Source organism: Salminus brasiliensis, chromosome 9 (genome assembly GCF_030463535.1).
Source record: "Salminus brasiliensis chromosome 9, fSalBra1.hap2, whole genome shotgun sequence".
Taxonomy (NCBI): Eukaryota; Metazoa; Chordata; class Actinopteri; order Characiformes; family Bryconidae; genus Salminus; species Salminus brasiliensis.
The window spans coordinates 10,688,971-10,713,984 of NC_132886.1; the positions used below are offsets into that span (position 1 = coordinate 10,688,971).

A 25,014-nucleotide genomic window follows, 5' to 3' on the forward strand; every position below is an offset into this window, starting at 1 on the left:
CACCAAGGCTTCGAGCTTCAGTAGAAGGAGTGACCAGCGAGTTCTCGAAGGTGATGGCAAGATCGTTTCTTGGTCCAGCAGTTCCCGGGATGTACAGCAGCTCCGTCTTGCTGGGGTTGAGTTTGAGGTGGTGAGCCGCCATCCAAGACGAGACGTTGGCGAGGCATGCTGAGATACGGGCAGAAACCTATGTGTCAGACGGTGGGAAAGAGAGCATGAGTTGAGTGTCGTCGGCGTAACAGTGGTAAGAGAATCCATGGGAGGATATCACTTTACCAAGAGAGTGAGTGTACAGTGAGAAAAGAAGAGGACCAAGAACTGAGCCTTGTGGAACGCCAGTGGAGAGACTACAAGGAGCGGACGTGTCGCCCTGCCACGTTACCTGGTATGAGCGTCCCTGCAGGTATGATGCAAACTATTGCCATGCAGAGCCGGCAATTCCAAGACCGGCAAGGATAGACAGGAGGATCTTGTGGTCCACTGTGTCAAAAGCTGCGGAAAGGTCAAGAAGGATCAGAACCGAGGACAGTCTGGCAGCTTTAGCTGCATGGAGCTTCTCTGTAACTGCAATGAGAGCAGTTTCAGTAGAGTGAGCAGCTTTGAAGCCAGACTGGTTAGGGTCCTGAAGATTGTTCAGAGTGAGAAAGAGAGACAGTTGGTTGTAGACGGAACGTTCGAGAATCTTTGAGAGGAAAGAGAGAAGAGAGATAGGTCTGTAGTTGCCGATGTCCAAGCTGTCCAGAGTTGGTTTCTTTAGGATGGGCACGACTCTGGCAGACTTGAAGGCCGATGGTACCTGACCTGATGACAAAGAGCTGTTTATGATAGAGGAGATGAAGGGGAGGAGGTTTGGAGCGATTGTTTGGAACAGAGGGGATGGAATAGGGTCTAGTGGACAGGTGGTAGGATTATTGGAGGTGAGAAGATGTAGGAGGTCATCTGTGGAAAGAGGAGAGAAGCAAGTCAGAGAAGAGGGAGGAGGAGGGCAGTGTCTAGAGAGGGGGGTAGAGGCAGGGGGGAAGGATCGGCGGATCTTGTCAACCTTTTCTTCAAAGAAGGAGACAAAATCATCTGCAGACAGGGTAGTGGGAGGTGGGGGAGTAGGAGGGTTGAGGAGAGAGGAGAAGATGGTGAATAGTTTGCGTGGGTCAGATGCAGAGGATTCCAATTTCCCCCTGTAGTAAGATGCTTTAGCGGCAGCAACTTCCGTTCTAAACCTGGAGAGAAGAGACTGATAGGAGCGGAGGTTGGAGTCGTGTTGTGACTTCCGCCACTTCCTTTCAGCCAGTCTTAGCTCTCTACGGTTGTTGCGGAGAACATCTGACAGCCATGGGGAAGGTGGAGAAGAATTTGCTGACCTAGGGGAGAAAGGGCAGAGAAGGTCGACAGAGGTGGAGATAGAAGAGAGGAGAGTGTCTGTAGCAGTTTCAAGTGGGAGAGAGGAGAAAGATTCAAGATGGGGAAGAGTGGTCAGGACAGTAGAGGCAAGAGCTGAGGGGGAAACAGAGTGAAGATTGCGGTGAAGAGTGGAAGAACTTGCAGAAGTGGTAGTTGAAGGAGCAGAGAGGGGGAGTGAGAAGGAGAGAAAGTGGTGATCAGAGAAGTCCAAAGGAGTCACAGCCACATCCAGAGCAGGGACAGGTCTGCTGAAGATCAGGTCCAGAGTGTTCCCTGCTCTGTGTGTTGGTGCAGACTGGTTGAACGCGAGATCAAAAGAGGATAGGATTGGGAGAAGGCATGAAGACTGGAGTTTCTCTGATGGAAGGTTGAAGTCGCCGAGTAGAATAAGTGGGGCGTCAACAGGGAGTCCACTCAAGAGAACATCCAGTTCATCAATGAAACTGCCCAAAGGACCAGGAGGACGATAGAGAACAATGATGAGAAGTCTAGTGGGAGAAGAGACAGTAACAGCATGGTATTCTCAGCAAAAGCTGAGATGAAATCTGCCTTCTGCACTGCAGACTGGCAATTCCACAGTCCCCCAGTTACCATCACATTGGTATTAGAACAAGGTGGGTAAATGAGGTTACCGGAATTGCGGCGTCTGCATCGGTATCTGCACCTCCGGCTGCTGTCAGAGGTGAGGACAGGAATTGCAAAGCACATCTTCAAGTACAACAGAATAGAGTTGAGTAAAAAAAAGTTGTCGCAGCAGATATTCTAGCTAGGAGTCATGACGTCTAACAAACCGCTACAGACGTGCACGTCTGTAGCGGCTCCACACCTAATTTATCAAGATTGGAGGCACTTGGCTCCTCCTCTGCAATTCACACTTCTAGCTGGCCTGACGTACATTTCATCTTGGCAGTCTTGGCAGTAAACGCCAACGGGCATACACCCCTGACTGTTACGCACACATGGACACGCAACAGTGTACAAACCCATAGCGTGTGCCACTTGGCAGCTATGGGTTTAACTTTTACATCAACAATAAACAGACTACAAAATAAAACATCATTATTCTAGCGGCGAAGCGCTCCCAGACCTTGCGCAATGACTTCAGGCCTGTCACGCTAACATCTCATGTCATGAAGACCCTGGAAGGTCTGCTTCTACACCACCTCAGACCCCAGGTTCAACAAGCAATGCACTTCCTGCAGCTCACCTACAGACAGAAGATGGGAGTGGAAGATGCTATGCTGTACTTTCTAAATTGGACCCACTCTCATCTGGATAAGGGGGGAAGCACTGTGAGAGTCATGTTTTTTTTTTTTTTCAAGTGCCTTTAACACTATGCAGCCCCTCCACCTGAAGGACAAGCTGGCAAGGATGCAAGTGGATCTGCACCTGGTTGCTTGGATAATTGACTACCTCTCTGGCCTCAGTATGTCAGGCTAAAGGACTGTACATCAGAGACTGCTGTACCTCAGACCTCAGACTTACAACTCAAGACAAGTACAGACAAGTACAACTCTGAGACGTGCCACAAGGAGATGTTTTTTTTTTTGGGACATAACTGCAATTGTAGCTTGTGTAAGGGGAGAGCAGGAGGAGGGGAACAGACACCTTGTGGGTGACCTTGTGGCAGGGTGCTGTAGGAACAACTTGCTACTGAACACCTCCAAGACCAAGAAGATGGTGGTGGACTTTTGCAGGACTAGGCCACTCACACAGCCTGTCTCTTTTGAGGGGGTTGATGTGGAGATGGTTAAGACCTACAGGTACCTCAGATGCACCTGGATGAAAGGTTGGACTGGTCAGCCAACACTGAGCCAGAGCTGGCTCTACTTTCTGAGGATGCTGGGGTCCTACAACATCTGAAGGAAGCTCCAGCAGATGTTGTACCAGACGGTGGTGTCCAGTTGTCTTTTCTGTGCTGTTTTGTGCTGAGGAGGAAGCATGAAAAGGAGAGACGAAATGCAACTCGATAGGCTGGTCAGACATGGGTGGGTAGTGGTTGGTGTAGAACTAGACTGCGGTAAAGGTAACAGAAGGACACTGCACAAACTAAACAGACAGACTCAGAAGATTCTTTTGTTCAGAGAGCCATCAGGCTCTTCAACTTTTGCCAGGAGGGCCGGATGGAGGAGAATGGATGAGGACTGAGTGTCTTATATTTAATCATAGGTTTACTTTGCACTATTTACATTTTACTGTACATCCCATGTACAGTCCATCAATACGCACACATAACACCAATTACAGACTAACTACCAAAACAACAGCCAGAAAACCAATAGCCGGTAATCATTTGCATGATGGTGAATGCAACTGTACTATTTCTTATATCGTATATACTGTATGTTTGATACAGGCGTCAATATACAGAAATGTTAAAAATAAGATGTTCAGTATATTTAACATTAGTCGTATTTAGTAAGTAGGACAATTGTAGGGATCTGTAGAGGTTTACCATAAGACATGGTAATAGATTACATTTCTTTTAAATGCATATATCAACTGCATATATAAGCTTAGAAAACAATGTTTTCCCACCTTAGATTTGCAAAGAGAAGAATTTCATTGTACTGCAAAAGTAAAAACACCAAAAAAAAAAACATTACATATAATATTGGGAGGTTAATAAAGGAACCACAGTCACATTTTCTTTTGTATCCATAAAAGAGAAACAACACCTTTCACCAGTCATATATATTTTTAATATATATTTTAATATTTTCTATTTCTGACTAGTCCCCTACCACTAAAATAGAACAGCCAACTAAAGCATGCATTATAATACCCATGCAGCTGATTAGCATATGGATCTGTATGCACAGTCAAAAATAATATCAGAGCACTGACCATCTAAAAACAAAAAGCAGAATATTATACACTACGTATTATACAAGAAAAAACAAACAAACAAACAAAAAACAACATCCTTTAATAATGTAACATAATGTAAACAGACCAGACCTGGGAATCATAATCAGCCAAAAAAAAAAATTAATAATGTCCACTAAAAAAAGACAGAAACAGCAAAACAAGCTTGTTATCTGCTTTTAAGAGCCATCATATGTGATGCAATACTCAGGATAAGTCCTGTCTGAAATTAACACCACAAATACACTGGGATTGTCCATGCTGTCCACCACACTGTTGTATAGGACACCTGGGTCAGACGGGTCCACTGGTGGGGGAGTATTGATCCCTTTTCTCCCTACAGTAAAAGTCCCTGTTACAACTCGACCTAGAAACATTACCTGCTGACCTTTGAGATCTGCTTCACATCTCTTCTGAGCACTTGATGCGTGAACATAGAAGTAAATGCCTCTTCCCTGAGCTGCAACCCAAAAGAAGAAACACAGGAAATACTAGGATGAGTATATTTAAATCCCTAAATGCATCCAGAAATACTATCCGGTTTAAAGAAAGCGAGAAAGTGAACATTCGCATCTTTTTTTGGTGTGGTCCTGTTTAGATGGAATAAACATTTATCAGACTCTCAGTAACATCTCAACAACATATCAGTGATGTAGCTGCTTCTGAACATTCAGTAGAGGCTCATCAAGAGGCCTTTAATGAACTCCATGAATAAAAGTGGTTTAGAATTTACTGAATTCAGCTCTTATTTACTTCATTTTGAGAGTCTGAGTTCAGATCTGATAATGTAACAGCTCTAATACAGACTATATCAACATTCTCAACAAGCTGTTGTAGACCTGCTCCTGACACTAGTCTGGAACTAGATCTTAACTTTATTAGGAATAGGTTTTGGGTTGAGGTTCGGATTAGGTTCAGGTTGAGGGTTAGGATTAGAATTTGGGTTGAGGTTAAGGTTAGGATTAGGTTTTTGGTTAAAGTTAAGGTTAGGATTAGGATCAGGATAAGGGTTAGGATTAGATTTTGGGTTGAGGTTTGGCTAGGATTAGGGTCAGGATGAGGGTTAGGATTAGGTTTTGGGTTAAGGTTAAGGCTAGGATTAGGATCAGGACGAGGGTTAGGATTAGGTTTTGGGTTAAGATAAAATAAGATAATCCTTTATGGGGAAATTCTCAGTGTTACAGCAGAAAGGGATAGCAAGACACTCAGTTACAAGTTGGGTTAAGGTTAAGGTTAGGATTAGGGCCTTAACCTTGTTGTCATATAAAATATTATTTGTATTTGTAGACATCTAAAAAGTTTCATTTGCTTTTTAAGATTCCATTCTGAGATCATAGAAAATAACTCAATAAAAAATAACTCACTGAAGAATCCAGACCACCTGAAAGTTTCAGAATCCATTTTTCTCCGCCTGTCCCACAATTACATGCTTGAGAGAAGCTTTACTTCTTCGCTGATGCCAAAGGAGAAATATTTCCATCTGTTCTTGTTATCAATTCTCTTAATATATGTTAATGGAGAAAAAGAAAGATACATGTGCACACGTGTATCAGAGTGTTCACAATATGACTATATGGATGCCAGAGGTCTTCTTCTATTGACTGCAACTCCTTGCTTAGCCACTGGAGGGTAGGATCTCAAGAGTGCTGACCTGGTTGCCATGATCTAACCCTTGTTAGTAATGGCTTGTTGGCGTCAGTCTGCATTACACACTAGCAACACGTCATATTCACTCCATGATTCTTTTACCTTGATTATGATCTTGCTGGATAATGTCTCGTTAAATCTTCTCTTAACTGCAAAGTATTTGAATGATCATTCTTTGACTGTAAGGTGGTGTTTATGCGTTATGATTTATAAATATATAATTATACAATTATATATATATATATATATATATATATATATATATATATATATATATATATATTGTATTCAGCAACATGAGCTTTGGTGAGGTCAAGATTAGAGGTCAAGTAACAAAGTATGAATTATTATATAAATATTTTTTAGCCAACTTTTTACTTCTACTCCTTACATTTTCATGCTATTATCTGCACTTTTTACTTCTTACATTTAAATATAAAGTTTAATTTTAAATGTCTGTTATTAAAATGTTTTAGACTATTAGATGAAACGATGCAAAATGATACATTTAATTGCTGTATAACAAATATAACAAACATTTGCTTAATCATTGTAGAGATGATACTAAAATCACAAGCAGCTTAGTCAATAAGAACCCAGTTCTTTCTGACTCAGTTATTTCTGAAATCATCATTTGGTTCTAAAAATAAGGTCAGAACTGGTTATATGTAGTATGTGACATTTTTGAATGGTTTATACCACTTTGAATGGTATTTGAATGGTTAAATGGGTTGGTAGAAGAACTTTGGAAGCAATAACTACACTTAAAATGAGCTGGTTTTGTCTCAAGCATTAACCAAGCACACTGGCATTTTGTACATGAAGGCACACAAACACACATTCACAAATCAGCTGCATCTAGATGTTTAGTATATATCACTTAAGGACTTCATGGCTTAAAGTGCTGTAAGTAACTTTCCACAACTTTTAAAGGGTTTATGACACATATGTCATCATGAGCTCTTATGGGTTGGCTAGGTTATCATTCATTTTTCAAACAAGAGAAAAGTGAATGTATGAAGACTACTGTGTCATATTAAATTAAATACAACGTGTTAAATACAACATTCTTTGTAAACCGCAGACTTTGAGGATTTTTAACCTGTTGCCTGCACAGAGTCATGCAGATTAAAAACAGTAAGCTGATGTAAATGGAACTGCTGCCCTGTAATTTCTATTAGCAAATCCTTTTACCTGTTCTGGCGAGCTCAGTTCTCACTATTGATCCTGCTGCATTTAGGATCTCACCTGGAAATATGGTAAACACAAAGCTTTATTAGAGCTTTACAAACCCTACTTATAATACAGCATTCATACCATTCATACCCTCTTACCATTGGTTGATCAACATAATGGATTAATGATGACATCTGTTAATTTAGACAGCTTGTCTGAAACGGATGCCAACATTTTTTGCAACCAAGCACATGTCCATATTGCGTTCTGTGAAAAGAATTCCACTGCCTATACCTGAAGTCTAAAAAATAATTTAAATATGAAAAAATGCCTTATTCAGGCCTTAGCAAAAACTTTAATAATAAAAAAAGTTAAAGGTGCATGTATTTGTCACTGTACTATGTACAGCGAAATGTGTCCTTTGCATTTAATCCATCTGTGGTAGTGAACACACACACACACACACACACTAGTGAACTAGGGGCAGTGAGTACACACACACAGTGGTGGGCAGCCAACTCCACAACCCACAACCCTGTCATCAATAGCCCGGCGCTCTAACCGCTGAGCCACCACTGCCCCACAAATTATATTTACATATATATCATAACCTTTGCTTGCTATACTTCTCTTAATAGCCTATAACTGGAGAAAATAACAGAAAGCATGTGAAGAATACAACAACAAAAAAATCACATATGTCATTTTTGCCAATTTTACTTTTTTGACATCTTAAAATAAAGGTACCACCATTTTTAGATCCATAAAGAAGCATTTTTGTAAAAGATGTGTGTGAGAGTGATCCTTCTGTGCAAACATTAAGCATGATGTATTAGTAAACCAAATGCACAGATCTAATACACTGTATAGTGTACATTGTAATTTGTTTAGTTGAGTATGTCAGATTTAATGTCACTTAAACGTGTTTGTAATCTATTTATTTATTTATTTATTTTTAGAAATTTGACACCCCTACTCGCTGTACCTGCAGGTTAACTGGGCCTGGTTGTGTGTTGAGAACTGCCAAACAGGACAGCATTGATCCTAAGGAGTTAAGAAACTCTTGTCTGTCTGCTTTGAAATATGAGTAAGCTCCTGGGTGGCATATTGTAACTGTCTTGCATTTCAGGCCTTTAGATTTTTCTATAATGGCAGCTGTAGTCTTATCATTTTCTTTCTGGGTTCCTGTCAACTTGAGTTTTTCCAAATCTGGATTCTATTTGACGCATCCAGAAAGGTGGTTCAGTCCTAGGTGGTTTAGTAGCTGTGGCAGACTCTCCATTAACTCTCCATCTAAACAACATTTACAGTCACCTTGCTATGTTCCTAAATGAACTCATGAATCATCTTCTCCATTAAGCATGTCCATAATGCTAACTTGTACTTCTGCACAGGTCTGGTTTAGATTCTTAACAAAATTCACAAAGCACTTTGCGTGGACAACAGCATCATCTTCAGTTATCTGCAGCTCTTTTGCATCAACGTCTTCTATGAGTGTTTTCTCTGCTCTTTTAACATCGTAGAAAGACAACCCATATATTTCTGAAGTATTGTCAGAAAGTACTTCAATACTGGCATGTATCTCAGCAGGACAGAAGTGAAATTCCTGTGGAACTTAGCTAAGTAATCAGAGCTGGGGACATTTTTACTTCTTTGTTCCGTAGCCTCTGTAGGGCATAATAAACTTCCCTTTTGGCAGATGATACACTTCGGAGGGCCCTTAATTTGAAGCAGTAATGTGTTTGTGTCAAACTTGAACTAGACTATAAACTATAGACTATAGTCTAACTAGACTATAGTCTACATAATATCCTACATAATAAAGGACTAATGTTTCCACATGACACAAACACTCAAATATGTTTGAGATAATGTAACTTTTATCATTGGCTGCATCCCAGTTGCATACTACACACTAAGATATAGATTATATACTAATTTTAATAGTGTGGGTTTGGCAAGGTTGTAAAAAAATATTAACAAACTAACCCATTTTGTACTAACAGGAGGTGATGAAGTGTTTCTATGCCAATGGCATTGCAAGTTCTCCTGGCGCCATTTCTGCTGCACTGGCATTGTTTTTGTTTTTCTTATTTTATCAGACATTAGTAGCTCCTCCCTTTTTGTTTCACACAGCATTGTGGGATAACAGTGTCCACTATAACCACCTCAAAAACAGACTGGTTTAAATAATTAATAAATGTTTAAATAATAAATGTAATGTTCATTACAAACTGTAATACCACAATGCATTTATACTTTTCTGATCTGCATCTGATGAAGAATTAAACATAATAAATAAAATAACCCAAACATTTAGATAAGTTTTGAAGCTTGTGTACTAAAACAACTTTGCCTTACCTTGTTCAGATTTTAATGAAACACAGAATACATCTGGGGAGATTTGAAAGACCTGGCAGTCTCCACCTCTAGATTTTCCTTTTAAACTAAAGTGCTTGTAGAGAATTTAAGAATCTGCCTCCCCCTCATACTTATATATATTTCCTGCTGTAGCTTGAAGACAAATACATAACTGTATGAAAAAAGTGCAACTTCAGTGGGTGGACCCACTTAAAGTACTTGTTTGTTAAAAATATGCAAATATGTGCAACATTTACATATGTTCCCACTAGAGGTTGTATTGGTTTCAGCAACTAATGGACTATTGGCCTGAAACCCTCCAACCACACACACAGACAGGTAACCTTTGAGTACATCACTGAATTAGAGGATGCCCTGTAGAACATATGTTCTAACATAATGCTCTATTGCATATCACATGAAGTCAAAGCACAATTCCTTCACTACTTCAATGCAGCGGTGCATATTCTTTATACCAGTAAGCAGAATATTTACTTATACAACATTTATAACATTTACTTATGACAATATTTAATATTTAAAACAAATCATTTATAATGCCCAAAGATATTTCTATAAACAAAAAATATTAAATTATTAATTAAGTTGCAACATAGTGCCCTCTATAATATTGTTTAGGGCACATGAATATTTAATTTCTATTTAAACGTAAAGTGGTTCACAACCCCTGGTCCTAGTGGACCTGCTTTAACACACCACCTTTAGCTCAGGAAGAGCTTGTTAATTAGCTGATTACCAGGATCAGGCATGTTAAGGCAAAACATGTACAAAGACAGACCTGGAGGGTCTTAAACGTATTTAAAAACATGTATATGCACTGAAATTATTTTGAAAATACACCCCTTACATTTCTGCAGATATTTAAGTATATCTTTTCATGGGACAACACTGACAAAATGACACTTTGACACAATGAAAAGTAATCTGGGTGCAGCTTATATAACAGTGTAAATTTATTCTTCCCTCAAAATACCTCAATATACAGCCATTAATGTCTAAACCACCGGCAACAAAAGTGATTCATAAACTCATGATTATTACAAAATAATAGTTTATTATTTGAACTGATCTCTGTGGGAGCCTATTTCATTTCTTATCTACTTTCAATTCTATTTTAATTAAATTACAAATAAGTACAGTGCTGTTCAACATACACCTAAATCCACTACTGATGAACAGACAGAAAGGCACAATACTGCTAAACCATCCATCCAAACATCCAGACTGATATGACTGTCATTCCTGGATTAGATAAAGCGCTCTTTGGCATCTTTGTCTCTAAATAACTGATTGTCGCCATATGCAGTTTGTCAATGCATAGAACTGCTGTATTTCTATCCTTCAAGAGCGAATGAGAAGTAGTGCTGGGCAAGAAGACCAGACAACATTTTCATTCACAATGAAATAAGTTCAGTGCAAGTCAAGGGTGTTGAATAAGGTGATTAAATCCACTGTGCTCCACTGTAGCTATGTGAGCCCTATCCTATGCAATGTAGTAGGAAATGGGATCAGATATTTCTTTCCATCATTTTGAATCCTTTTTATATTGTGTAGCATTTGTTAATGCTGCTTAATTATGCAGATATTTAAAAAATGTATTAGCAGAAATAGCCTACATTGGCAATATTACATCAGTTAGAAGTTCTACGTTTTCAGAATCTCTGTCAAGTATTTTTCAAAGAAATTAAGAATTGATTCCAAAGTGTGTTCCATTTAGTTCCTACACTTTGCTCAGTACTAGCAATTCATGTTTGTAATTGTTTGCTATTGACAACAATATGTCTTGTTTTGGAAGTTCTTCTCGTTTTTAAGTAGCCCACATCTAATATTCTTTGTGCTTACAGGTCTAGCTTCGCTGCTTTTCAAATGAACCAAAAAGCTAAAACAAAACCAACCACAACCACTGATACACAGCTATACTTTTTCAAAGTCAGTGCTGATGTTCGCCCCAAAATGTAGAAAAGCATCTCATTCCAGAAATTTAGCGCTGTTTATTAAAGCAGTTCGGATGCCGTACGTTCTCAATGATGCTGATCAGAAAATGTTAAAAAAGCAAAAGGCCATATACAGTTCAGACAAGTGTCCAGCACATCTTCATTGCTATATTGTTCTCAATACTATTGAGATCCAATTAGGACCCCAAATCTATGTTACCAGCTTTCACCAAAGTGTTCTAGAAATGGCATAAGTAGATCTTGAATGACCTTGTCATTGCGTGGGATTTCCTTCATAATATCTCTGGTATTGATAATACACAGCTGTTCACCCCAGCTCTGAACAAGAAGTTTAGTCAATGAAGCTCTGTCTTGGCCATCCAACATGCCAGCAGGGATTCTCCATTCATCCCGAAATTCCAGCAGGTTCTTCATTTTTTTAAATTGGTCCTCAGTTAGTTCATTCAATATTTTGTTCAGATTGGATGTCCAGCCACGTAAAAAGTCTTGATGCCGCTCATGCTGAGGTCCTTAAAAGAACAGATATGTGATTTAAGCATTTGACATAATGACTAATAATAAGCACACAATCAAATGTATTTCAAAGTAATTAATTAGATTTACAAATAGATTACTAATAGAGTAATAGATTACTAATATTTCAATAAACAGTAACTCACTTGCTGATGACAGTCTCTGCATTTCAAATGAGTTTCTGCAAAATGGCTGGCTTTGGTGTGACCGGTCCATTAAGTTCAGTTTAGTAAATTGACTTCTGTGATGGCTTGAAACATGTGCTACTAATACATCTTTGTGTGTGATTTTCTCATTTTTCAACTTGGACAATTCTTCCTGTAACAAGCGTATCTCCTCATCCTTTTTTTCACACATGAGACATCGGATGGATGATGCCACTGTTTCCTGTAGTCCAGCAATCTCTTTTTCTAATTTACAGATTTGTTGTTCTCTTTTCTGGAGAGCTGCTTTTAGTCTTCTAATTTCAGCATCTTTAGAATTGATCAGCTGCTGACATGAGTCATCCTGACCAGCATACTTGACTTTAAATGCTGTGAGGTTGTCAATTTTCCTTTTAAGTCTTTTAATCAAAGAGTTATTCTCCACAAGTTCAGTCTTTACAACTTCTCTATCTGACGGGTGAAATTTAACAGAAGCTTCTTTGTCTGCAATGAAGTACTCAATTGTTTCAATAAACTCAGCATTCTGTTTTCCCCTGGTGTTCTTCTTAAGGACATGATACCTTCTGCCACATCTCCTCATGAAATCATCCAGCTGATTAACCCTGATTGCATTGTCAATGGTTTTGTCTTTGAGTTTTTCTCCATGAGTGAATATCACTATTGTGTGGTCCCAAAGTTCTTTATTGAGAAGGATTTCCAGTGTGTCTCTAGTTTTATCTGTGATGGTGGAATCCACATCAAGTGCTAAAAGTATTGCATGAGGTCCATTATCGAAATGGGACATCACAGAATTCACAATCTCATACTTTATTTTTTTTTGCTTGTTGACTGATGCATGCAGATCTCCTTTCCATCCAGGGGTACGGATCACTGTAATCTTCCTCTTACATATTTCCCCTCCGTTCTTTACTTGGCTCTTTTTAAAGCCTCCCCAAATTGTGAAAGCTTTCTTCTGAAGGATTGCATTGCCTACTGCATTTTTCCCAGCGCAATGACTTCCAATGACCACAAGATGCAGCTCCTCGAAAAGGGCACAATCTACAAGGCAAAAACACTTTTAACAAAATATTTTAATCATAATAATCAAAATCTTCCTGCTTAAATTAACATTACATTGCTCTCACCCATCTCTTGGTTGTCAGTCCTGATTAAAGGTGTTTCATCATCAGCATGTGCTATTGTAATAAAAACATAAAAAGGCATTTTAAGTTTTTTTGATTTCAGAGTTTTGTGCTAAAACAGTTAATTACTGTAAGTCCCATGTGATGTTAATTCCTTAACACTTTTCAGATAGCCCCCTACAGATTGTCTTCAAATGCTGTTGTTGAAGACAAAAAAAAGTGTGTGTGTGAGTGTGTGTGTGTGTGTGTGTGTGGGGGGGGGGGGGGTGATGGAACTGCATGTGACTAACAGGGGTTCTAATAAATGTAATATTTTTTATGTGACCCAAAATACCTGGCAGTACCCCTGATAAAAGTGAGTCAGAATTTAGATTATGTGGTTGAACACGATTTGTGGTTGAAGTTATAGTGAAAGAGGAAAAAAAAACTGCTCACAATTTCGATTCCCCATGTTTACTGTAGTCTGGTAGCTTCACTGAAAAGAAAGAGGTCGTTTCAAGAGATCCTGAAATACAATACATGTTTATTAGCAATTTTCAAAAAGGGGTTTTGAGTGGCTATTGTTTCTACATAAATAAGTTATGTTTTGCATCTAAACATTATGGTTTCACATTCTCTACGAAGAAGGAAGACCTCCTCACCTTTCCGTGCTTCTCATTTCTAACATACATATTGATATTTTGATGGAAACTGGATTTGGCTTTCTCTGCTCAAACGAGGTGGAAGCAAATGAGCATCAACCTCATTTCCTGCAAAGCAAACATGTGGAATGACACACATCTCAACTTCAACCTCAAAATTCATTGATTGACTCAACTGATTTTATTCAACTCATATACATATTAACACCTCTCTAAAAAGTTATATGTATGGATCTTAGCTTTTCTGTAAGATAACACAACCTGTAAGATATTAGTCTGACCTGTAACCACAGACCACCCTTAGTTTTTTCAATGTTAACTGGACGGAAAAAAGGTTTCTCACTTCTCACTTTGAATCTTGGCTTACTTTGCAAACAGACAAACAACAGTGACAGTCACAAGGTATGTAACATATAAAGGCCTGTCTTGTTTTTTTTATTCTCTAGGTCTGGTAAACCTCAAATCACGTGATTGACAGGAAGCCAAAGAACTGACAGCAAAAACAGACCTACGCATTTCCTTTTTTTGTGCCGTAAAAACGAGTGTGTTACTCGGTTAGAGAGTTCCTGTAGTTTCATGGAAAACGAGGGAGCCTTCTCCTGTCTTTTTGTTTGTGTCTAGAGAGTTGTCCTTGTCTTTGGGTAGAAAGGGTGGTAGGTTTACCACATGGTCCACATTATACTAATGAAAGAAAGTAAACAATGTTACATTTCATTTTTCAGAGTGATGTACATTTGTAAACAAATTCTGTGAATAATTGTGTATTCAATTGGTAGGACTACAGTTGTCAGGGCTACTTGCAGTTATGTGTGTTGGCCCTCTGCTAGTCTGAAACTAGTGAAGCCACTTGTGTTACTTGTATTACTTGCAGTGATTTGCAGTGTAAAGAATTCCTCTTACCAGCTACTGAAGAATTCTGCCTCTTCTAATTGGAAAAAATAATCCTGTAGCATTCAGTGTAAGATTTTTTTTGCTTTTTGTTTGTCTATGCACACAAGTCGACCTGTTTTCAGGCTATAGTGTTCTGAAAAGGAAATGCGTAGGTCTGTTATTGCTCTTCTTTGTTCTTTGTCTTCCTGTCAATCATGTGATTTGAGGTTTACCAGACCTAGAGAATAATAAAAAAAAGACAGGCCTTTATATGTTACATACCCTGTGACTGTCACTGTTGTTTGTCTGTTTGCAAAGTAAACCAAGATTCAAAGTGAGAAGTGAGAAACCTTTTTTCCGTCCAGTTAACATTGAAAAAACTAAGGGTGGTCTGTGGTTACAGGTCAGACTAATATCTTACAGGTTGTGTTATCTTACAGAAAAGCTAAGATCCATACATATAACTTTTTAGAGAGGTGTTAATATGTATATGAGTTGAATAAAATCAGTTGAGTCAATCAATGAATTTTGAGGTTGAAGTTGAGATGTGTGTCATTCCACATGTTTGCTTTGCAGGAAATGAGGTTGATGCTCATTTGCTTCCACCTAGTTTGAGCAGAGAAAGCCAAATCCAGTTTCCATCAAAATATCAATATGTATATTAGAAATGAGAAGACATTAAGTTGCTTAATTGGTGTAAGTGTTCAGGCCACCATTTATCTCCAATTGCCCTCAGAAATGCATGATTATGTTTGTAATGGCCTGGTCATTGTGAGAGATTGTGAATGTCTTCATGAAATGTCTTATGTTAAAGAAAAACACCTGACATCTATTTTGCTTCTGGGAATTTTCCATTAATTTTTCCAATTTTTCCATTTTAAACTCTGCACTTTCAAACTGTTGATCTGTCAGCGTTTCTAAGGTGCTGATTCTGTGCTTAATTTGTGCTGGGACAATCCAGGACCGGTACCTGTTCACATATTAAACCCATTCATGTATAAAATGACTCAATTTATAGTAAAACACCAAAGATACTTGGACTAGTGCAACTCACCATCTAACTCAACTCACCCACATATAAAGACACTTGCTGTAGCTTTAGTAGTTGTGGACATAATTCAATATCGATCGAACGGGACTCTAGGGATTGCGATTATGTAGCTAAGCTATTTTACCCTAAAAAGGAAAGTTTTTTCCAAACGAGATATCTTCCTCAAAAAAAACGGCACGCAGGCGTAATAGTCGCTAGCACTAAAAGACCCGCCATACACACACACACACACACACACACACACAACAAAACAAAACATAGAACTCATATCATTGCTTACCTCAAGTTGTCCCCTTTATGCCAAATGTGTGTATTTTCTTTTGTATTCCCAATCTGTTCGTTAGTAATCCTCATTTTTTGTGTAAAGAGTACTTGGAAAAATAGCAGTGCAAAATCAAATACAACGAAGTGAAAAAATACTCTTATTTATGCTCTTATTTTGTCTCCGCCTTCAAACGCACAATGCCTGTAAAGCTAAGACTCTCAGTTTTCCACTGATACGTCCATCAAGTCTGTAGACCAATCAAGCACCAAGTTATAATGATGCATAACCAAGTAGGCGGGATGTATTTAATGGGGATGAAAGTGAAACCAAAGTCGGATGCGGTGACAGTTATAACAACAAAACTAAATAAAACAAGCAAAGGTGAAACTATATTCTCTCGCCTATATATATATATATATATATATATATATATATATATATATATATATATATATATATATACAGTCATGCCCGAAAGTATTCATACCCCTGGCAAAGTTTGACTTAAATTTACTTTTATTTACTTTTATTTACTTTTATTTAACCAGAAGTTATATTTTTGCGACACAGGCATCTCCCAGGAGATAACACGATGATGTACAAGAGGCATCATTGTGGGAAAAAGTATTTCTCAGCTTTTATACACATTTGTGTCAAAATGTGGCATGTCCAAAATACTGTCACAAAAACTGTCACAGTATATGGGAAAATCCAAAGTTCTATACCATTCCAAATAGTCCAAGCTGTTTTAAAGCATCCTAATTACCCTGATTCATTGGGAACAGCTGTTTTAATCAACTCAACAGGAGAAAAACATCAGCTCTCTGCAGTTGGTTTGTGGACAGTCATGGCTAAGACAAAGGAGCTCACTAAGGACCTGCGGCTGTGCATTGTGGCCGCTCACAAGTCAGGAAAGGGCTATAAAGCCATATCAAAATGTTTTCAAGTTCCAGTGGCTACAGTGCAATGTATTATTAAAAAATACAAGAAGTTCCGCACTGTGGAAAATCTCAGAAGATGTGGTCGGAAGCCAAAAGTGACACCTGTGCTGGCCAGGAGAATAGTGAGAGAGGTGAAGAAAAATCCAAGGATCACCACCAAGGCCATCCTGGTGAATCTGGACTCTGCTGGTGGCGACATCTCAAGGCAGACAGTTCAACGGACACTGCACACTGCTGGGTTCTACGGACGCAGGCCAAGGAGGACACCACTTCTCCAGAAAAGGCACACAAAAGCCCGCTTGACCTTTGCAAATGCTCATCTGGACAAAGAAGAAGACTTGGTGTTCTGTTTTATGGTCAGATGACACAAAAATTGAATTGTTTGGCCACAATGATGTGTGCACCATTTGGCGTAAAAAAGGAGAAGCCTTCAACCCTAAGAACACCATCCCCACTGTCAAACATGGTGGTGGGAACCTAATGTTTTGGGGGTGTTTTTCAGCCAATGGACCAGGGAACTTGATCGCAGTAAATGGCACCATGAAAAAAGAGCAATACATCAAGATTCTCAACAACAACATCAGGCAGTCTGCAGAGAAACTTGGGTATGGGAACCGGTGGACATTTCAGCACGACAACGACCCAAAACACACAGCCAAAGTGGTGAAGAAATGGTTAGCAGACAAAAACATTAATGTTTTGCAGTGGCCCAGCCAGAGTCCTGACTTGAATCCAATTGAGAATCTGTGGAGGGACCTAAAGATCAGGGTGATGGCAAGGAGACCCTCGAACCTCAAAGAGTTGGAGCTCATCACTAAAGATGAATGGGCAAAAATACCAGTGGAGACATGCAAAAAGCTGGTCAGCAATTACAGGAAGTGTTTGATTGCTGTAATAGCCAATAAAGGCTTTTCTATTAATTATTGAGAAGGGTATGAATAATTTTGGACATGCCACTTTTTGTTCAAATGTGTATAAAAGCTGAGAAATATTTTTTCCCACAATGATGCCTCTTGTACATCATCGTGTTATCTCCTGGGAGATGCCTGTGTCATTTCCGGGCAAAAATATAATTTCTGGTTAAATAAAAGTAAATTTAAGTCAAACTTTGCCAGGGGTATGAATACTTTCAGGCATGACTGTATATATATATATATATATATATATATATATATACACAGTGGGTAAAAAAAGTATTTAGTCAGTCACCAATTTCTAAGTTCCAAGTTCTCCCACTTAAAAAAATGAGAGAGGCCTGTAATTAGGTAGGCTGTTATAGTCAGACCTGCCGGAGTCGTCAAACACACTCTGATACTGCCCAACATTCTCTGCTCTCCATAAAATTCCTCTCAGAATTAACCCTCTCTTTTTACCTTCTCTGAGTAAATGGCCACCCGGCCCAACCTGCTGGAAGATTGCCCGCTGAGGTCCCCTCTACCTGAGTCAAACCAGCTGCCACCTACCGGTCTATCCAGCAGTCCCCCCACCCACCACCACCCATAGCAGACCAGCGGCTCACCCACCAACCACTGCTACCTGTTTAGTGACCATGTTAAAACCATTTTTTACTATCTGTTATACGTGGTTTGGTAATTTTTATCAGTAATGTTTAAATAGTTCTGACCAGAGGAGGATGGGTCGGGTCCTCTTTGTGAGTCTTGGTTCCTCCAAAGGTTTCTTCCTCGAGCTCTGAGGGAGTTTTTCCTTGCCACTGTCGCCGTTGGCTAGCTCACTGGGGGTCTTTGATTCATCATGTCTTACGTTATTTTCTTCTTTCTTCTTTGTCTCTGTCCTTTATTAATCACTATTTATGTTAAGCTGCTTTGTGACGACAACAGTTGTAAAAAGCACTATACAAATAAATCTGACTTGACTTGACTGTAATTGACATCATAGGTAGACCTCAACTATGAGAGACAAAATGAGAAAAAAATTCAGAAAATCACATTGTCTGATTTTTAAAGAATTTATTTGCAAATAATGGTGGAAAATAAGTATTTGGTCACCTACAAACAAGCAAGATTTTTGGCTGTCACAGACCTGTAACTTCTTCTTTAAGAGGCTTCTCTGTCAAGTCAAGTCAAGTCAAATTTATTTGTATAGCGCTTTTTACAACTGTTGTCGTCACAAAGCAGCTTTACATAATTAGTACTTAATAAAGAACAGAGACAGAGAAGAAAGAAGGAATAACATGAAGCGTCAAAGACCCCCGTGAGCAAGCCAACGGCGACAGTGGCAAGGAAAAACTCCCTCAGAGCTGGAGGAAGAAACCTTGGGAGGAACCAAAACTCACAAGGGGGACCCATCCTCCTCTGGCCAGACTGTTTTAAACATTAATGATAAAAATTACCAAAGCAGATACAACAGAAAGTTGATAGTGGTGATATTAATAGTTCTGTCCTCCACTCATGACCTGTATTAATGGCACCTGGTTGAACTCGTTAACAGTATAAAAGACACCTGCCCACAACCTCAAACAGTCACACTCCAAACTCCACTATGGTGAAGACCAAAGAGCTGTCGAAGGACACCAGAAACAAAATTGTAGACCTGCACCAAAGTAGAACTGTGAAGCATGGGGGTGGCAACATCATGCTTTGGGGCTGTTTCTTTGCAAAGGGACTAGGACGACTGGTCCGTGTACATGAAAGAATGAATAGGGCCATGTATTGTGAGATTTTGAGTGCAAACTTTTTTCCATCAGCAGGGGCATTGAAGATGAAACGTGGCTGGGTCTTTCAGCATGACAATGATCCCAAGCACACTGCCAGGGCAACAAAGTGGCCTGGAGTGGCCTAGCCAGTACTAGACCAAATACTTATTTTCCAACATTATTTGCAAATAAATTCTTTAAAAATCAGACAATGTGATTTTCTGATTTTTTTTTTCTCATTTTGTCTCTCATAGTTGAGGTCTACCTATGATGTCAATTACAGGCCTCTATTTTTTTAAGTGGGAGAACTTGCACAATTGGTGACTGACTAAATACTTTTTTACTATATATATATATATATATATATATATATATATATATATATATATATATATTAGTATTCATCTATATGGAACAAGTATCACATCTTTTAACATTAACATCAACATTAAGCATAATAGCACAGTAAACCAAGCGTGGCCTATATACCAATTGTGGCCGTATATCACATATTTTGAATCACATGTCATTCTGAATTCTCAGATTCAGCCTATTAATGTATATTTTTATGTTGACACTTATGTTCCCTCACGTTTGTGTTATCGTCATGTATTAGTTTATTGTTTGATTAATAAGTTCCACCAGAGGCTGGGATATTTAAGGGGGCTAGCGCTAGCTGCCGGTTGCCGAGAATTGAGCTTCACTCATTAAGCTTACTGACGGAACAGATTCACAGTCTTGAGCTCAGGTCGCGTTGTGAACGTATTGAAGGTATTCATGGTGGCGAGCCTCGTTATCGTATCAGTCTTTTGGGTTCGGCAGCTGATCTCTGAACTTTCGAGTCACATTCAAGATCGCCTGACGAGCAGTTTTTGTTATCACTAGCTAGTTTCCCCAGGCACTGCCTGTATGTTTTGGTTAGCGTTACAGTTATTACTCATTCCCGGCATGCTAGCCTAGCCCACAGTGACTCGCCAGCCTCAGGTGTGCACTTTTGTTTTGCCCGAGTCACAGTTGCATTTTGGTTTATACTCTGGAACAGTAAGTTTGCTTGTAAGTTCACCCTCGTAGTCAGACCTGACGAGTCATGACAATACGGTTGTCATTGTTATATACTTCATAGTTGTTTTTAATCTCTTGCTACTAAAAACTATATTTATATTATACTTATATTTTATGCATATTGTATATGCGTAAAGTGCATGTTTTCCTCCCACCTGCTTCCACATGCAGCCAATTATATTAAACACCAAAGCACACATCTCTTAGGACTACTTTTAGCAAAACCTGCTTAAAATGTGCAGTATCATATTTCATGTATGTAGTTGTTTGGGGTGAAATAATTTCAAATATATTTTGTCTCATCTAGTGTGATGTGTGAGTAACAGTAACAGGTGCATCCTGGTGTTGTTAGTAACATTAATTGCGTTCTTAAGTTAGAGATTTATTCATTTTTTGATGGTATGGATATTATTTGTTCTGATTTTGATTTGATTTTGACAGTCTGTATGGAGTGAAGTGGGATCAGGGATCCTGCAAAGGGATTTTAGTATTGTAAATTGACTTCTGGTAGATTACAATAAAAAAACTATACCATGTGGATTTTTTACTTTTTATTTAATATATGTATGCATACACCAGAGAAAGAAGAAAGGTGTAGGAATGTTCTGTTTGCTGTGTTGTTGAATGGTTTAAATAATAAATGACACTGCTTGTAGAATAAAAAAAAAAACATATTAACTAAATAAATTATTTTGAACAGGACGACTCCTTCACTTCACATGCAGAACATTCCATAATTTTATAGATTGATCCTATTGTGGGTAACCTCAGCAAGACTAAGACAAAACTTTTTTGAAAACTATTTGAAAAACTCCCAGTCCTGATGAACTGTTGTAAACATTCCTAAAAGAGAAAAGATGACCAAAAGTAACAGTTTAAAAGTTTACATATAAAACACTGTTTACAGACACATATAAAGGAACAATTAGATGAAAAATAAAATGAATTGTCTTAACAGGTTAACACATTCACATAACCAGAGAGAGAGAGAAGCAAGGTGGGGTGAGAGTCCCTGGAGGAATCACTCCTTCACTGTAAATATCTTGTGTGTTTCAGGTACATTTGTATGCTTGGATAGAGCCATAACTATCATAACAGTTGTCTAAAATGTTAGTGAATGTTCACAACTCAAAAATTTAGCCAAAGTCATCATAACTACAGTTTATATTGGGCCAATTGTGACTTTTTTCTAGGCTGTTACATCACCTAGACATAAACTTTGGGTATACTGATAAATTAAAAAACCCAGTCCCGTCATGATGAATTTAACAAAATATGATACATTTATCCAAATGTATGCTTTAGCACAATAGACACTATTATGACAAAAAAAACATGTTTTTGTGAAAAAAAATAGAAAATAATTAACAGAAAATAGCAAAACTAATTCTGGGAAACCCCATCCTCCATCCAACTGAGGCAAAATGTCCATAATTATTTATCAAAGATAAAATAGCAAAATACAACATGAAAACAAAAACAGCAAAAAAAAAAAACAAAAAAAAAAACAAAAAAACAACCCAACAACAAAACAAAACAAAACAGAAGAACAACCCATACAACAGATCTTTACAGCCTAGGCCAGGTGACAGTCCTGTCCCAAGTGTGGTGGACGTTCAGGAAAAGAAGACTCACTTTGTGGTAATCCTCTTTACCACAATTGAGTCATTACCAGCAATGTGTTTTTTCAGTCTTTTTTCAATGTGTCTTTTCTCTTTGCTGCTTTAATCCCTTTCTCAAGCCTGTATTTGGGCTCTTTGTGGAGAATTCTGTCCCCACAGCTGAACAATGTCTCCTTTTTCATATGAAGCTAAAGTTCATGGTTTATCCTTTGTGCATTTCACATTTGCTGTAGCTGAAATGCAGCTTTGCAGGGAATTGATGAATGATAACCTCACTGAAGAAAAACATGTGTTGCAAATATACACACAGACAAAACGATTACATCAGTACTGCAATATCGTATGCATAGTAATGGATGTAATTATAACATATCCATTCATGTGGAACCATGTGCATATTTAAAGCATGTAAAATCATTTTTTTCAGTGCTGTCTCATCTTTAAAATCAGTCCAATGTGTAGATTCACATATCTTTTCAGTATCTTCCCTGGTCCAATCTCCACAGTTGTGAAATTAGGGTTTGGTTTCTGCTTGTATGTTGGGATGCAGTGAACAAGATGGTGGTAATTCGTAAGAGCTACTCAAGTGATGCACAATTGACATCTTTAATGGCAGTGTTGTAGTGGCCCAGAGTGTTTTTATTTTCTTTTGTGACACTATTGAAATGTCTGTAGCATTTTCTTCATTAGATTGGTACTGTTAAAGAATGATCTTTCCAGAATGATCTGTAGAGAATCAGATCAGAGAGTTTTTATTATCTGGTATGCCAGCAACCTCAGCACCACATGCACACATCCTTGGGATGGAGTGTAATAGCTGTTCAAAATGTAAGAGGAAAGCTCTCTGGGAGAGTAAAACGCTAGCAAATGGTTTGCACCTGGTTTGTCTTCTTAGGCCAAAAAACATAGGAAGGTAAAGTATTAAAAGATGAGTTAAGCAGAAACTACCAAACTGTGCATTAATCCAACTCTCCAGGACTAGAGTTCCCCATCCTAGCTGCATAGTTGTCAGTGGCCTGTCCCACTTCCTGTGAGCTCCACCATGTAGTAACAAGTCTTTACTTGAGATTTTTCTTTCTTTTCGAACTGTACACCTAATAACTCTGTACAGTGGCATTCAGAAATCAGGATCCCCTGGGTAAAAAATCTGTTACTGGTAAGTGAAACTGATCTACATTTGGAGGTGAGGATGAAACACTCATGCATGATTAGTGCATTATTTTTGTTTTGTTCAACTTTAGAGTAAACAATCTGTTAAATCAGCTGCTTAGTACTCTGAATATTACTGATGCGTACAAGGCAGGAGAAGACAGCAATGCATTTTCAAGTAGCTGTTTCTTCTGTTTATATTGTAATTAAAAAATGGCAGCTAACAGGAATGCTAGACGTCATAACTGCTCGTAGGAAGATAAACTATTTGGTATTTTTTTCACGTGTCCATTAGTAGCACTGTTGAGCAAAATACACACAAACACACAGACTGGCAGTCATGTACAATGGATCTATCATTAAAAAAGTGCTGGGAGATAATGTTGAAAAAGTCTGCTGTTTTTAAACTTTTTGGAATGTATAAAAATAAATGAATGGAAGGTTAGGCTATTATTTGGCTTAGGTGTAGATAAAAGTGTAGGTTACGGTTAGGTTTGGATGTAGATTTAGGTGTAGCTTTAGGTTTGGTTTAGTTGTAGATGAAGATTATGTTAAGATTAGGTGTAGGTGTAGATTAAGGTGTAGGTTACAGTTAGGTTAAGATTAGGTTTGGGGTGGATTTAATTGTAAATTAAGATTAGGTTTAGGTGTATATTAAAGTTAGGTCAATATTAGATTTTTAATGGTGGATTAAGGTCTAGGTTAAGATTTTCTAGATAATGCGTTTCCTCTAAATATAGCAATGAGTCATCATACAAGACTATAATAAATGACCAGTGTGGACATTTTCACAGTGAGATCAGGCTGGCGCAAAAGTGCTATTACGCTTGGAGGAGGAATGGTCATGCTTTAGGCTTGTATTGCAACCAGTGGCATGAGAAACATTTCACTGGTAAAGAAAGGAATGAATTTAGTGAAATGCCAGTAAATTCTAGAAGCAGGCATCATAACATAAGATGAGGCCTCTTCCATAGATAGCAATCTGTGGATAGACCTCAAAAGAGCAGTGTATGTAAAATGGCCCACGAATCTCACAGAACTAAAAGCATTTAGCAAAAATCCACCAAACAAGAACTGAAAGATTTTCAGTTTCTACTAAAAATGTTTACAAGCTGTGGTGCTGACCAAAGTGGTTGTTACTATGTACAGACCATGCAGAGTGCCTAAACATTAGCTTTGGGCCTTTCTCATTATTTCTTATTTTGAAACTATAAAAGATAACAATAAAAAGGTAAAAGTGCTTACTATAAAATAATAATATTTCTAAGTATTAATTAATAAATATTAAAGAAATGTGTCATCTTTAACTTGCTAAGCCTTCTGGGAATCTTGTCATATTTTTTATATACATATTTTAGACATTGTAATGTAATGCTTGGTTTGCCTAAATAAAGCCTACCCACAATTACATCCAGCCTCTCCTTGCAAATGTGACAGATTTACAAATGAATATAATTTCGACCAGGGGTGCCCAGACTTTTTTTTGCCACATTATGATAAGATTCTTAATCTACACTTAAATTAATAGAATCTCTT

General features: G+C 38.2%; 1 protein-coding gene across 3 annotated transcripts; it reads right to left on the reverse strand.

Moving 5' to 3' along the window:
• Positions 1-10,400: 10,400 nt before the first annotated feature.
• LOC140562889 (uncharacterized) lies at positions 10,401-16,211 on the reverse strand. 3 transcript variants are annotated; one of them, XM_072688759.1, is made up of 8 exons: positions 16,067-16,211; positions 14,766-14,973; positions 14,378-14,546; positions 13,866-13,973; positions 13,660-13,729; positions 13,228-13,278; positions 12,086-13,141; positions 10,401-11,935 (listed from the first exon to the last, which is right to left on the reverse strand). In XM_072688759.1, the coding sequence occupies exons 5-8, from the start codon at positions 13,673-13,675 to the stop codon at positions 11,622-11,624; spliced, it is 1,437 nt and encodes a 478-aa protein (XP_072544860.1). In that variant the 5' UTR covers positions 13,676-13,729; positions 13,866-13,973; positions 14,378-14,546; positions 14,766-14,973; positions 16,067-16,211; the 3' UTR covers positions 10,401-11,621. The 3 variants fall into 3 exon arrangements, with proteins under 3 accessions (XP_072544860.1, XP_072544862.1, XP_072544861.1); XM_072688761.1 differs by having other exon boundaries at positions 14,374-14,546; XM_072688760.1 differs by lacking the exons at positions 13,866-13,973; positions 14,378-14,546; positions 14,766-14,973.
• Between the last annotated feature and the right edge of the window lie 8,803 nt (positions 16,212-25,014).